This window comes from Etheostoma spectabile, chromosome 24 (genome assembly GCF_008692095.1).
Source record: "Etheostoma spectabile isolate EspeVRDwgs_2016 chromosome 24, UIUC_Espe_1.0, whole genome shotgun sequence".
NCBI classification, from domain to species: Eukaryota; Metazoa; Chordata; class Actinopteri; order Perciformes; family Percidae; genus Etheostoma; species Etheostoma spectabile.
Window position 1 is genome coordinate 13,215,378 of NC_045756.1, and position 14,628 is coordinate 13,230,005.

The window sequence follows — 14,628 nt, forward strand, 5'->3', positions numbered from 1 at the left end:
GAGTTTGCCTTTTCCTTCTCCCCTCTCTTCTACTCTGAATGCCACTGGTTTAAAAGTAGAAGAAGTAGTCTAGTAGGAAATTAGGTCATTCATGTTGTGAGCTCTTGACACAGGTTATCTATGCAACTCTGCAAAATCTTACTTTAATGTTGTCCCTGATTTATTTTTAGGTAAGCCTACGTTATGAAGCTTGTTGTCGTGGTATAGCCTACCAAACATTTTACTGGTGCTTTCTCCTCCCCAGGGTATGTATCAGAATATATTCATCCCTTTGTGCAGTTCTTGCAGTTATGCAGACACGCAAATCATAATAGATCCATCCCCATGCTTAATGGTTGCCAATGAGTTTTATATTTAAAAGCTTTGTACAACTGTTGGTGAGAGTTGCCAAATTGTTCAGTCACCAGCACTTTGTCACTTTTCATGCAGATTATGCTGTGTCTTTTATATCTTATAAGCACTTACAGGTGTCTTTATTTTAGTAGCTAATGTTAATGTTAGAGTACAGTAAATACAGCATGTTTTTCCGCTTAGAAAACTCTGTTGTTTTTTCATTTGTCCAGCAGATGGCAGCATTCTCAAACTAAAAGCAACGATAAAAGCAACTGAGGAAGTTTTTTTTTGCTGTCATGTGCATGGTGTGTGTGTGTGTGTGTGTGTGTGTGTGTGTGTGTCGGTGTGTGTGTGTTTGTGTGTGTGTGTGTGTGTGTGGTGTGTGTGTGTGTGTGTGTGTGTGTGTGTGTGTGTGTGTGTGTGTGTGTGTGTGTGTGTGTGTGTGTGTGTGTGAAGGGGATGTTGTTCCTTCATGGGCTGCATTGAAGGCCAGTCTCTGATTTGGGGCTCACTGCTTTCAACACTTGGAGGTTCATAATCCACTGAGTGTCTGTCAGTTACTTTCAGTTGTTTTATTTCAAAAGATGTTGTATACAAGTGTAAGACGTCAACATTGCTCACATTTTCAGGAAATACCACCATTATTGTTTTGTTTGTGTTACAGAACATGTCTTCCATGTCAAGAAGCCCTGCATGAATTCAACTACAGACACATTTTACATCTGTCAAATGAAGCCCTGGATTTATTTTTTTTCGACCCCACCGGCGGACAAGAATAACCAAGAACACTTTACTGACACAAGTTCCTCCATCCATCTGCACTACTTATTCAGACATGTGGGACGTTGAGTGCTCCATATCCTCAGGTTGCTTTTTCTGCACGTTACCTGTGTCTCTGCACTAACCTGGCGCCGACAAAGCGGTTAGATGGACAGCCTCAAAATATCTTAGTCACTTTGCTTTAAATAGCCATCGCCTCCCGTGGAACCTATTTGAGGTATTTTCTTGCGTGCATCTTCCATTTTATGTTTAATATTTATGGACTTTTTCTCAATGTGATTCTTAGTTGCTTAACGGGAGGGAAGTAAGCCATTCAGATGAATAAATAAATAGTGCATGAATGACCCTGTGGTTTTACCAGCACATTCAACTCTCAGATACCAGAGCAACACTGCTGCTCACTGGACTATGAACAATAAACACTGGAGTGCAGCCTGTTCAGAGCAATGATGTGAGGACTAACTGGTTTGAAATATTTGGCAATAGATGGGTAGACACTGTTTCTTTCAGATTAAAATGTGCCTTTTTTGTCGTGATTAGGCTGCACTGCTGAACCACCTGCCCAGTGTCAAACCGAAACACAGACAGGATTACAGCTTCGAGTTGACGATGGAAAGCAGAATTTCCAAGAACTGAGCCTTGCCGTGCCTTTTATCTCACAGAAGAGTTAATCTCACTGGCAGTCATAAAGAGTGAACAAGCAACCATTTAAAGCTCTGAAATTTCCCCTAGTTTGGGACCATTGATACATCTGTATCACCTCCCGCGGAAATCATCTATATGCAGGCATCTATAACACATAATTTGTATGTCTATGTGGGCTCCATGAGTGTCAAGGCGGGTTATAGGCCAATAAGAGCTAAGTGGAGTCCATGTGGGCTCTCATTCAAACGGGCCCCTTGTGTCATGGTGAAGAGCTGAGGGTAAGGCCCCACATGGGATATCTGTGAGCGTGTGTGCAGATTTTAATGATAAATAAGCTTCACCGTTATTGCTTTTTACAGTATTCTCTCCAATCACAGCACAATAACTAAATAAATAACTGCACAAGTTACTTTTTGGTTTCCTGGTTACATTTAAGAACTGTTCAAACTGCCATTCCCTCCATCTTCTATTGCTTCTATTATTCATCAGGTAACATCTGTTGACCTGCCTACATGAAAAATAGAAACATAATCACCATGGTATAGAGGACAAAATGGTGAACCTGATGACTTACCTGCATGTGTTCTCTCATGCCACTTCAAATATTAAAGACATGATGGAGGCGGAGGGAGTAAAGTCACTAAAAAGAGCACCTTGTAACACTTGTCTTCCTTCTCGTGCAACAGTCAAACCACTTAAACGTCTGACTGGACAAAAAAGCTATTGGGGATGTGCTCTACATCTTTGTTGTGAATATTTTCAGTTTTTTTTCACCACGTCTTTGATAGCTGTTGGAAAGTGCTATCACATGTATGGTAAGTTTAACTAATTTTGTATCATTATAATGCTCTTATACACTATAAGTAGTCTAGATCCAAAAATCTATGAAGCTACTGTGCAACTGTTCAATGATTTTCAGAATTCCAATATTTGTGATTTTTCTGAATACTAAAATATAGGCCACACATATTATATTGATAAGGTAGTGACTATTTGGGATGTAAATAAAAGCACTCTATTTTTTTTAAAGATTGGGGTTAAGCTTTTAGCATGGATAACCACAATTTTGGCACCAAAATTGATTTATTCATTTTTTTTCCCCTATTTTTTACAGTGTACACATTATACAAAAATATAGAGTACCAAAAGATCACAGTGTCCAAAAGGCAGTGTTGAGTCAAATACACATTAATCATATTATAATGTTTTGTATTGTGTATTTTGGGAGCATGTCAAATCCATTTAGGTATCCGTTGACAATGGTTGTTAAATCCAAAACCTTTTCTGTCACAGCACAGATGAGGATGCCCCATTGAAAATGAATATTTCCATTGTCTAGGCCAAATACTTATACTTGTACAATTTACACAATCATGTACATTATATGTATATTCATGTAAGAGTGTCAGTGCATGCAGCCACTTGTACGCAAGCACCCAAACGTGAACACATATTATCAGGGCTGTTTGTTTCATGCTACATCACACGATTGGTGAGAAACACCTGAATCCATTTCTTGGTATTTACAATTTAGAAACACAAGATATGCCATACACATTTCATAGCATGAAGTAACTTAAATATACTGTCCTGTTTTATTTAGCCTACTACTTTAGGCTATTTCAGCATTAGAGCTTGCGTAATTGTTTCATTACGTCAGCAATTTAAGAATCATTTCCAAGAAGTTTCCTGTAAAGAAGGCTTTGCATGCTTTAAATGAACCATGTCAATCTAATACATTTCCCTATAATTTGTTCTAAATAACAATGTTTGTTTTTTCAGGATTCTTCTTGGAAATTCTTCTGAAATTACTGACCTCTAAAAGAAGGCATTACTGAATTTGTACCAGGGGAGCAAACATTTGCAAGCCTAATGCCTTCATAATCCCCAGAAATGTGAATAACATATTTATACAAGCACCAGTAATGTTACCTTATACACAACACATATAGACAGGCAGTCACCATTTAGAGTAACTAGCTCACCTAACCTTCATGTTTTTGGACTGTGAGAGCCATATGATGTTTTTCTCCACATTTGCACATTATTTGTATTTAGAAATGAAAGAATACAAATAGTTATAGTCCACCATCCTTTCCTTAATTGACAAAAACAGTGCATTTTAGAAAATCTCAAAATTATAACTTATTACATTGCTGCCAAATGTTTTCTACATACAAAAGTCTTATAGATGTTTTTCTTGCCTTTGGGCAGCCATAGTTTTCTGATCATTTCAGTACACTGTAAAAACAAAATGCAGAGACTTGAAACCTGCTTGACCAAGTTAATCTTTCCCAGTTATACACATTGTGGAGTTACCTTTTTGTTGCATGGCGCTGCAGCTGACGTTTTTGGCTGATTTATGGTGTGTTCATGCTCTGGTGAGAGGCTCTGAAAAATACAGGTTTATATCTGGTGATGTTTTAACAATAACCTTAATGCAATAACATCCAGAAAATATGAGTGTGACTGACCAAAAAAATGCCCTACAAAATCAAATAATTTTCTTTCAGGAGATAAAAATTCAAACAGTAACATCTGTGAATACACTTAAAATAATTCATACAATCTGCTGACAGAAAAGTCAACCAACAATTTTAACAATGTACAGTACATAGTGAGGTGTGTCAGAAGTGTCCTCATAATATTGTTTTCAGTTGTGGATTTGGCTAAACATTAACAATAAAGAAAATGAGCTTGAAATATTAAGTCTCTTAATTTCTTTGCTTCATTCACACAAAGTGAAGGATGAATTGTGGGGATGTTTGTCACAACCCATCATTTGTCTTTACCGATGGCAATATGTCCAAGCAAAAATATTGTACAGTATTATTGAGTCCTTCAAACCCACCTGCTGAAAATGAGGAAAGGGAAAATCCCCCAAAATAAAAACCAGTAGATGGGTCTCTTCTCAGTCTGGTAGAAATCCAGGTCTATACATTGTCCAGGAAGTCTACCTGAATGCCTGGAGCTCTGGGTCATACCCTGCTCTCACACTGCCACAAACAGTGCACCTCAGGGTGGGTGAAGTAAGAGGAAGGGAGCAGCTATACTGTAGGTGCTGGCTTCATTTAAAGAACAAAGGGTGTACCTCTTCAGGTGTCATTGTGGCTTGCACACAGATGCATCCCAAAATTTGGGTTTTCCAGCTGTGAAAATACAGGTACTTGAAAAACTCCTATGTCCAAAACTAAAAAGGACACTCAAGGTGCGGCCATATCAGCACTAATGTTTCTGAATATTTAAGCCTGTGTAACTGATAACATGCAATGACAAATCCTGCAAGGGCCATAAGACAGTACACTCGTTATATACAGTAGGGGTGGGGGGAATTGATACAGCATAATAACGCAATACTTTCAGTGGCAATACTGTATCGATACACAGGCGCAAAGTATCTTTCATTACATACTGTATGTGTTGGTCAGTTTGTCTGCTGGACAATCCCATTTTGCACTAATAAAAGTGAAGTAATATGAACAATCAGAGAAACGTATCTTTTTAGATAAAACAGATGTTGACAAAGTTTTCTTTTGAGGACATCATTTGAAATTGGGAAAAGTTAGAAGTTGGAAAAAAGGTTATAAATTGCAATACATCGCAGAATATTGCAATATGTTTAAAATCACAATAATATCGTACCTTGGCATAAGTAAGTGATTTCCACCCCTAATATACGGTGCACCTGATGCATGCTATTAGCCTTAAACTTCTATGCATGCAGTAGCAACTCATACATGAAAATAGGCACATTATGTAATAAATGTGCATGATGTAGAGGAAATACTGTTTGTGGAAAGAGTCTCTGTTGGCACTATAAACTAAATTCAGGGATATCAACACCTGGGCCAATAAAACCAAAACTATCTACATCTGCCAAGATATCACAAAAGTGTACCGAGTGAACCGAGCCTGTAAGATCTCACTGACAGATCTACAAATTTGACTGGAACATGAGAATGTTGATCAAATCTTGGTGTACTTTTTGAACTAGGAAACGCTTCATGGTGGTGTACGGGTGAGTAAAGAGGGTCGGTTTTGTTTTCAGAGCCTGGCCTCCTCTCAGCTGTGCATGTAGGTCCTGCAGGGGGAGTCCGGATGGAAGTCGTACTTGCTCAGGCTGGGCGGGTAGTAGGTGGTGGTGAACATATTGCCGGATGGCAGCGGGGAGGGAAAGTGGTTGCACGTCTCATCGTTTACGTGGAGATTGTTCTTGTTTAGCGTCTGGAGTGTGGAGACATAAAAAAAAGAATTTGTCCTAAATGCACAGTATTTGTAAAGGCATAACCGACTCTCTGAAACTCTCTTCCTTAACTGTCTAATAAAGATGCCAGTACTTAGGTATAGGTCTATAATGACACAATTGAACCAGCCCACCTTAAACTCCATGGGGATGTACTTCTCATTCTTTGGCGTGGCGTTGCCCTGCTTGTTGTAGGTGAGGTGGTTGGGGGTGCTGGGGTGGATAACTGCTGACTCTGCTGATGGCCGGTTAAGTTGATGGCAGTAGGTGTAGGCCAGTGCTGACAGCAAAGCTGCTGCAAAGAAACTGGCTGAGCCCACGGCTACTAACTGGAACAAAGTAAAGGCTGAGGACAGAGGGGTTGGAGGGGGGAAAGGCAAAGAGAGAGGATAAGACAAATGCCAATCCTCCCCTAAGATTTGTATACTTCTTTATACTTCTTGTGTACAGTGGAAGTGGAAGTTGTGCACCGATGGTACTTTCAGGAAGTGGGTAAACATTGCAATTCATCCTCTTGGGAAACTGAATATCCAGAGCAAATTTCTTTGTAGTCTGACTTTTTAGAGGTGTCAAATCGAGGGAAAATTTTATCTGACTTTTACTAGGAACCATCCTTAAGGAGGATATTAATTGATTTCTTGATTGATTCAATTATTTCTTGCCTTGGACTATAGTCTATGAAAGACAGACAGTCATTGGCCTTAATGCCAGTGGGGCAGAAATGGCGGAACATCCATCATCCTAGGACTTGATGTCACTATCTGGCTTCTATCTAACTTTATCAAAAGACAAATACCAACCCGATACTTTTGCCAAATCCCATATCACATTGGGAAAAAGCCACACACAAAGGTAATTGTGTTACCAACGGTGTGATACACATCAGTAAAAGAAGAGAGCCTTTTAAAGTCTGTAACTTTGCAACAATAACTGCTATATTTTCAGAGACTGCAATGTAATTTAAAGTGATATTGATTTACTGTGGATGTGACAGGAGAGTGAAGGCATAAAACCCGGCAGAACTTATGTGGGAAATTGAGGGTTGTGTGGGCTGGGAACAAAGTGTAGTCATTTTGTGAGACCGAATAGAGAGACATCTCTTGTTTCACTCACTTCCACAGCTCTGGTCCTCCAGTCCGGGTAAAATAACTGGAGGGAGTCAGACAGACGGACATGAACACACAGAGACAGAAGAGAAAAAACATGAATGTAGTGAAGTGAAATCACGACAGCTCCAGAAGATCAAACAACAAAAATGACAAGGAGTAGTTCATTTCTCTCAAAGGCTTCACTGTTCTCGAGGTAGGCAGAATGCTGACATCTCCATTAATTCATCTTTTTAATTTCTACACAAGGTGAACAAGTCAGCATTTACTGTGTCTGATTAAACTTTTGAATAATACAAACTGGATATTTCCAGCTTGTATCAGCAACAATCAACAGCAAATTTACTGTATGCATCAAATTTGTTCCAGCAGTTTATGAACAAAAGCATGTGCTTACCTGGAACCTCGTGAGGCTGGCAAGGCCTGGACTGGGTGACGTTGCCCTGGCAGAGAGTGGCTTCAGCCTCCTGGTCTTCGCCACAGCGACGAGTGCGATGCTGCAGACCCTCGTCATCACAGTCCCCCCAATCTGTCCATTCACCCCAATCTGATGAAGAGTGGACAGAAATAATAAAAGTTTGAAATTGAAACAAGGGCACAAGAACAACAGTTGGTTTTCTGCCAGTTAGTGTTTTTGGCTGAGTTAGAAAAGTTTGCACGTCGTTAAATGTAAGATGCAGTAAACGCTGATGTTTTGGGATCTGCTTCTGCGCCCTTAAGTTCTCATTTAATTTATTTTGGTATAGATGCAGCACCAGCACATACCAAACAATATTAAATATCTCCATTTCAAAAGAAAGCCCCCCAAATTAAAAAAAGGCTTTTAACTAGAATGCAATTTTTAATGTAACCATGTCCCCTGTCTATGAAAGCAGTCAGGAACTGCAGTAGGTGGTTTTTCGAAATTCCATAAAAGTGGTTCATAAAATATCTTGAAACAAACACAGAGATTTAGTAGTCACTAGAAGTCTGTATCTCTTGTTGAACTGAGTGACCACAGAAACTGTGTGGAAATTCACCAAGTGTGCAGGTTGAGAAATGTTGGCCACAGTGAAATGGTCTTCATCATCACGAGCCAGTCACAGTTCAGTGTCCGTGTGCGCCTGTACTGGGGTTCCTTTGTTTATTGAACAAAAGCTTAAAATAGATGAGAAGTTGATAACACCAATTTGCTTTTGATGTCTCTACATTTTTTGAAAGACAAAAGGAATAAAAAGGAATATGCCAAAGGTAGAATTTGAGGCTTTTTACCAAAAGGTTTTTTTCTGACTTTCATCCAATGCATGCTGGGATAGGCTCCAACAAACTCAACCCAAATATTGATTTGCCACTTGCTGTGTGGAAGAGATTTCATATCAGTGTCCACACAAACAGCATTAGACAGGGCGAACCTGGGGAGTGTATTTACGGTGTAACAATTATGATAAATGACAATTTACTTGCATAGCACTTTCGGGAAAAACAAATCAAAACAGCAGAAAATGAAAAAAAGAAATCTCAATTAAAATAACCAGTATACAAAATCATGATTCATGTTGTCCACTTCAGAATACACAATAGAAGAATAAGCTCTATGTTAACAGCCCTTGTTTCAGACACATTTTGTGGATCAGGTAGAGCCTTTCATAGAAACCTTCCATAATGTGGCCATATGCAGATTTACCTTCACAGGCATGTGTATTACAAAGCGCCTCTTCAGTGTGAAGGCCTATACAGATGTCTCCTCCACTGGCAGGGGGGGGGTTGCTGCACGTTCGAGTCCGTTGGTAGTGTCCGCCCCCACAGCTGGCCGAGCACTGGGACCAGGAGGACCAGCAAGACCAGGCCCCACTCACTGAAAGACGCACATACAATGAACTTTATTTGTGCATTATACTCTGGGACTACACTGACAGACAGAAGCTCCCTGTTACCTGGGCACGGTTGAGTGTTGCAATCCTGATACTCCACCGGGGATCCTACGCAGGTGTTGGGGTTTGTCCTACCCTCTGCTATTGAGCAACTACGTTTCCGGGTTCGGAAGCCTCTGGAACACTGCTGAGAACAGCTGGACCATGTTTCCCACGAACCCCAGCGCACACCTTGGGGCTGGGACAGAGTTTGCCCACTGGTCTTCACCAAGTCTTCAACTAGAGCTTGAAATACACAGCAAACATTTTATCTATCTATCTATCTGCTTTGGGCTTTTTATTTTGTTAGATAGTGATAGTATTGAAAGGAAAGGGAATAAAGAGAAGATATGACATTTTAAATGCACCATATATAGTGATTTTTTAAAATCCTTTTTACTTGATAAGCAATGCACTGGAACAGTAAGAAGGAGAAGAGAAAGAATAAAACAACATTCATTAAAAAAAAAAACTTTCACTCAAACAATTGAGGGGAAGTTTTCCCAACATCTTTTGAGCCACCCTGCTGAAAAAGTGAATTGTTCAGAAAATCTTCTAAATGATCCGTGAGTTCAAACATGAACCAAATAATTTTATCTTTTAATTTCCAAACTCAGCAGACAGACAGCCTGTAATGAAACATGAATTAGTGTGGTGTAATCTGGGCCATGATAAAACATGAACTAGTTTTTCCGTTACACCTGCCACACATACACATAGGCATCCACAATCAGAAAATGATTTACATATGAATGGGGAGTACTTCCTGAGGCTTTCAAAGGGGACAGCAGAAATATTTTAGGACGAGAGCAGCTACAAGAGAAAGATGAAACAATAAAACATTTCCACATTGTCAGCTTCATCTATTTTGAAGTAAATAACTAAACTGACACAATGTTATATCTTTTGTAGGATTTCATGAAAAGAAAGAAAGGAAAAGCCACGGACGTGCTTCCCCATGAAGGTTCAGTGATGTTGTCAATCTGCTGATCGGTGTCTGCATACAGTTTGGCCACATCCTGCTTTCAATGAGACCATCTGTGTTTATTGTGGCAAACTGGGAGCTCCGCCACCAGCAGCACTCTTTAAAGCCCAAATAAATGGAGTTCTATTCAGCAGGTTTTACAGATACAGTATTAGATTATTCTGTAGAGTTGGACCAGGCTTAATTTTTTTTAGATTGGTATATTCCAAATATGAAGAGTAATTTAAACCTAAAATTTGCCATGTTATCCCCAGGTTAAGGTGGCATCTGGCTATGCAGTCTAGCAGCTGTGTTTCCATGAATGTTCCAAGAACACCTGCTGGCAACTGACAAAAAGAAGGAAACATGGCCACATTTGTGATTTGTGACTAAAACTGCAGAGCAAGAAGTGAGAGGGTGGATATTGTTGAGCTGATGTTTCCATTACATGTCCCCGTTACATGTTTATTCCCAGTACTCACAGTCAGTCTGGCAGGCTCCAGACCCGTCATTGGGACAGAACCGGGTCTCCATCTTCTTCTTGCCCAGCTGGAGCTGCTGGGGGTCAGGGAGAAGCACCCGGCAGGTGTACCTGAATCTCTGCTCTTGCCTTGACCCATCTTGACTGACATTGACTGGCATCCAGGGGGTCCAGGGGGTGTTGCGCCGCACTTCAGGGCAGGCCTCCAGATTACAGGCCTTATACTCCTGTAAAATAATAATTCATTTCACTTAAAGAGACAAAAAGGGAAACAAAAAGAAATCATACATTAAAAATCCTCACACATTAATCAAACATTAAAAGCAGCTCTGAAATGGTGAGTTTTGACTTGTGATTTGAACATGGACAGACTGGTGCAGATGTGTTTGGGGATAGAGTTCCAGAGGGAGGAGGCAGCTACGAAGAAGGCTCTGTCACCCCAGGTCGGGCACTTAGTCCTGAGTGGTAGAGACATGAGGTTAGCATCACAGGAGGGGACGCTGCGGGAAAGAGTGTGGTGCTGGTCCAGTTCGCTGAGAAAGGATGGGGCCTGGATATGTAGGGCTTTGTGAGTGAGCAGAAGGATTTTAAACTGAACCCGTTGTGGGATAGGAAGCAGTTGAGGTTCTGGAGGAGAGGAGTGATGTTGTCACAGGAATATGAATGGGTGAGCAGAAGAGCAGCAGAGTTCTGGATGTACTGGAGTTTATTCAGGATTTTGGATGATGTACAGTAAAGACTACTATTGCAGTAGTCAATTCTGGATGTGATAAAAGCAATGATCAAGGTTTAGGCAGCAGATAAGGAGAGTGAGGGGCAGAGACAAGCTATGTTCTTTAGGTGGTTGTGTGGCGGATGTTGTGAGTAGTGTTGGTGAGGGATTTGGGACCAATGATCGTCATGTCTGATTTGTCACAGTTACGGTGAGGAATATTTTTAATTTAATTAATATCACTAAGTAGATGAAATCTAGCTACTTCTGTCTGTTCTACTACAGCTGTTTTTTAAATCTCCCAAATCATATGATCCTACTCTTTCAGTAATTCCTTATAAATCGTTTTCAGAGACACACTGCTACTTAAATACATGCTGCTAAAAACACAAATATTTCAGTTCTTTTGGAGGGAATTTACTATGCAGCTAATTAATGTGTTTGATGGGACTACTTAAACTCTTCTGGTGGCTGTGAAGAGGTATGAAAAGCTTCACCTCGCTGCAGACACACAATGACTTCTTCTGGCTTGGGTTCCAAGAAACACATTGGAATTGTTTTGTTTTTTTAAAGATTATTTTTTGGGCATTTTAGGCATTTATTTCCACAGGACAAATGAAGACATGAAAGGGGAGAGAGAGGGGGGTGAATGACATGCAGCTAAGGGTCGCTTCGTCAAGGAGTAAACCTCCATATGTGTGCGCCTGCTCTACCAACTGAGCAAACCTGGCAACATTTGGTAATGTTCATGGGCGGAAAGTCAGTACGGGATCCTGTTCTTTTTGCAGCACTGACTACTACTTGTTCATCAGGCCTCTTGTGAGGAAGGAGGTGGATTATTGAAAGGGACAATGTACACCTCAATGTGTGTTACACCTTGTCTGTGAAGCTTCTTAGCAGCAGGTAAAAAGAAGCAGCTGTGCCACAAGCCAACAAATGGCACAAAAGACTTGGTTGTAAAATTTAGGAAGAGAAAACAGTCAGAAAAAGAAAAAAAACATAATTTAGCTGGTTACAATTTACTGAGCACAATCATGCTCTTAATAAGTAAAGCCTTATGCATCTATTATTCCAAATATAACTTAAATAATTTCTTATCTGCAGAGAAACAAGACACTGGGCAAGACACTGAACCCCCGCATTGGAGTGTAAATGTGTGTGAGTGTTTATCTGATGAGCAGGTGGTGAATAGTTCCTGTACTATGTAAAAGCGCTTTGAGTAGTCATTAAGACTAGAAAAGCGATATATAAGAACAGTCCATTTACATTTACATTGAAACCGTAAACCATCAGTCCAGGGTTAGTAGATTGACATTAAGCCAAAAAGGAGAGATGCATGTTGCACAGTTTGATGTTCTTGGCCAGACAAGCAAAGAACATACATTTTTGGTTGAAATATTTAATTAATATAGAATCCGACAGCAGAACGTCTACTTTTGTTAAACTTATATACTTTTTAGTGTGGTTCTAAACACCTTAACCTAATATCTTGAATAATCAAGCACTACATACCATGGAACATCCAGGACAGCTGTTGCCATTCTCACAGGTTCTGGTCCTGGAGTGGACCCCCCCTCCACACTCAGCACTGCAGTGTGCCCAGGGGCCCCAAGCTGTCCACAACACAGGCAGGGGACAGGGCTTTTTCTCATTGCACAGCCTGGAAACACAGAGACACTAAATTCATTCCTATCCAAAGTGATAATATGTATGTTCTTATCATAGATGACTACATTTCTACCTCCTGCTGCAGAAACTGAAGCAAACGCATTTTTTCTCACCTCTCCTCTCGACCCTGGCCAACACAGATTCGACCACCGTGGCGAGGCGAGGGGTTGTTGCAGGATCGCTGCCTCACTTCAAATCCAATACCACAACTGCTGCTGCACTTGCCCCATGAGGACCAGGGAGTCCAGCCGCCATTCCTGTGGAACAGAATCATTTGTTTCATGCCACACAAAAGCTCCACTCTCGACAACAACTCAAGATTAACAGCCACATATTTAACAATTAACTCCTTCACATCACAGGCTACACAACTGGCTTCACTGTCTTTTCAACTTGTCCACTTTTAAACACTTAATAAGTTCATTATGAACTGATGAGGAGTAAGGTTGTATTGATTTAACTAATTAACAAACAGATGTATTAGGCAAGCTTTGACCTGTTATTAGAATATCTGCATAAAGAGACTGTACCTGGAACAGTTTGCCACCTGGATAGTTGCGCCTTTACATTCAACCCCACCACATTGGGCTAAAGGTCCATCACAAGAGCGGGACCTACACACACAGCTGCTGATGGAGCCCTCGCCGTCATCGTGGTTACAAGGTTGCCATGGCGCCCATGGACCAAAACCGCCATCCTGTGTCAGGTTCCTCACCTTCAGAGAGGATTTAAGGGGATTAAAGTCCATGCCATATTCATGTAAATAAGTCACATTTGCAAATTGCACCAAATTGGTCTAAACCTTGGGTTAATGTGCTGTAATTGCATATATTTAACTAATAAACAGCTGTGTACAAATGATATTGAATTTAATATGAAATCCATTATGGATTCTAAGACCGCTGACACTAAAGTGTTTTACCATTGTCAGTACCCTCATGGAAATCAAAGAGGAAGGAATGCTTTTTAGACATTTCTCATTACCTCTTAATGAAATGCAAAGCATTTTTAAATATATACAGTAAAGACCAAAACACCAGACTAACTGTGTGTGTGTGTGAGTGTGTGTGTGTGTCTCTTACTGGGCACTCAGTAATGTTTTGAGTCCACTGGTTCATGTTGGAGCTCTCCTCGATGGTGGTGCAGCGCTTCTGCTTGTGATCCCAGCCGCAATAAGGGTCCCGAGCTTCCATGCAATGACTAATATCAGTGCAGACAACTAGTCAGTAATTGTTTCAGTTGCAGAATTATCAAGTTTCTCTGCAATACAGAGAATGTCCTTGTTTCATAAATGAAAAAAACTCTAGTAGTCTGCACATTTCCACAGTGTAGAGTCAGCAGGATGTTTTAAGATAATTGTTTTCTCTGTATTAAAGGACTTGTATTGTGTTTTAAGTAGGATAGCTGCTGGAGGGACTGATACTGAGACATCATACAATATTTTGTAAGGTTGTCAACATATTCTGTTTGCGTCTACAAAATAATTAAAGACCTGCTTATGTAATGTCTGCTCTAAATCCTGCCAAAATTATGGACTGACAGTTCAAAAGCAGCTTTTTACAAGGAAAATAAACTGGGCTCTTAACATAATCATCTTTGTCAGCGTTTATCGCAGGCCTTTCAGACTTGGCCACCCACACACGTTTGTCTCTTTAATGGCACAAAGTTCATCAATCTTTTTAAGTATCTTCAACTTGAGATACATTAAAAAATGACATGTAATTTACACACTCACCACCACCAGTAGCAGCAGCGAACCCACAAAGTGAGCCAGCTCCCAGATTTAAACAACTGCAACTTTTACTTA

General features: G+C 40.3%; 1 protein-coding gene across 1 annotated transcript in view; it reads right to left on the reverse strand.

Moving 5' to 3' along the window:
• Nucleotides 1-2,822: 2,822 nt before the first annotated feature.
• The window catches only part of LOC116673743 (semaphorin-5B), a 31,779-nt gene continuing 19,973 nt past the window's right edge, over nucleotides 2,823-14,628 (reverse strand). Inside the window, exons 13-23 of the mRNA XM_032505984.1 lie at nucleotides 13,904-14,021; nucleotides 13,352-13,536; nucleotides 12,935-13,078; nucleotides 12,666-12,813; nucleotides 10,443-10,668; nucleotides 9,021-9,242; nucleotides 8,771-8,941; nucleotides 7,505-7,654; nucleotides 7,115-7,150; nucleotides 6,136-6,347; nucleotides 2,823-5,982 (exon numbers count right to left, since the gene is read on the reverse strand). Coding sequence (XP_032361875.1) covers nucleotides 5,821-5,982; nucleotides 6,136-6,347; nucleotides 7,115-7,150; nucleotides 7,505-7,654; nucleotides 8,771-8,941; nucleotides 9,021-9,242; nucleotides 10,443-10,668; nucleotides 12,666-12,813; nucleotides 12,935-13,078; nucleotides 13,352-13,536; nucleotides 13,904-14,021 — 1,774 coding nt within the window. The 3' untranslated portion in view covers nucleotides 2,823-5,820. The remainder of the gene's footprint in view (nucleotides 5,983-6,135; nucleotides 6,348-7,114; nucleotides 7,151-7,504; nucleotides 7,655-8,770; nucleotides 8,942-9,020; nucleotides 9,243-10,442; nucleotides 10,669-12,665; nucleotides 12,814-12,934; nucleotides 13,079-13,351; nucleotides 13,537-13,903; nucleotides 14,022-14,628) is intronic.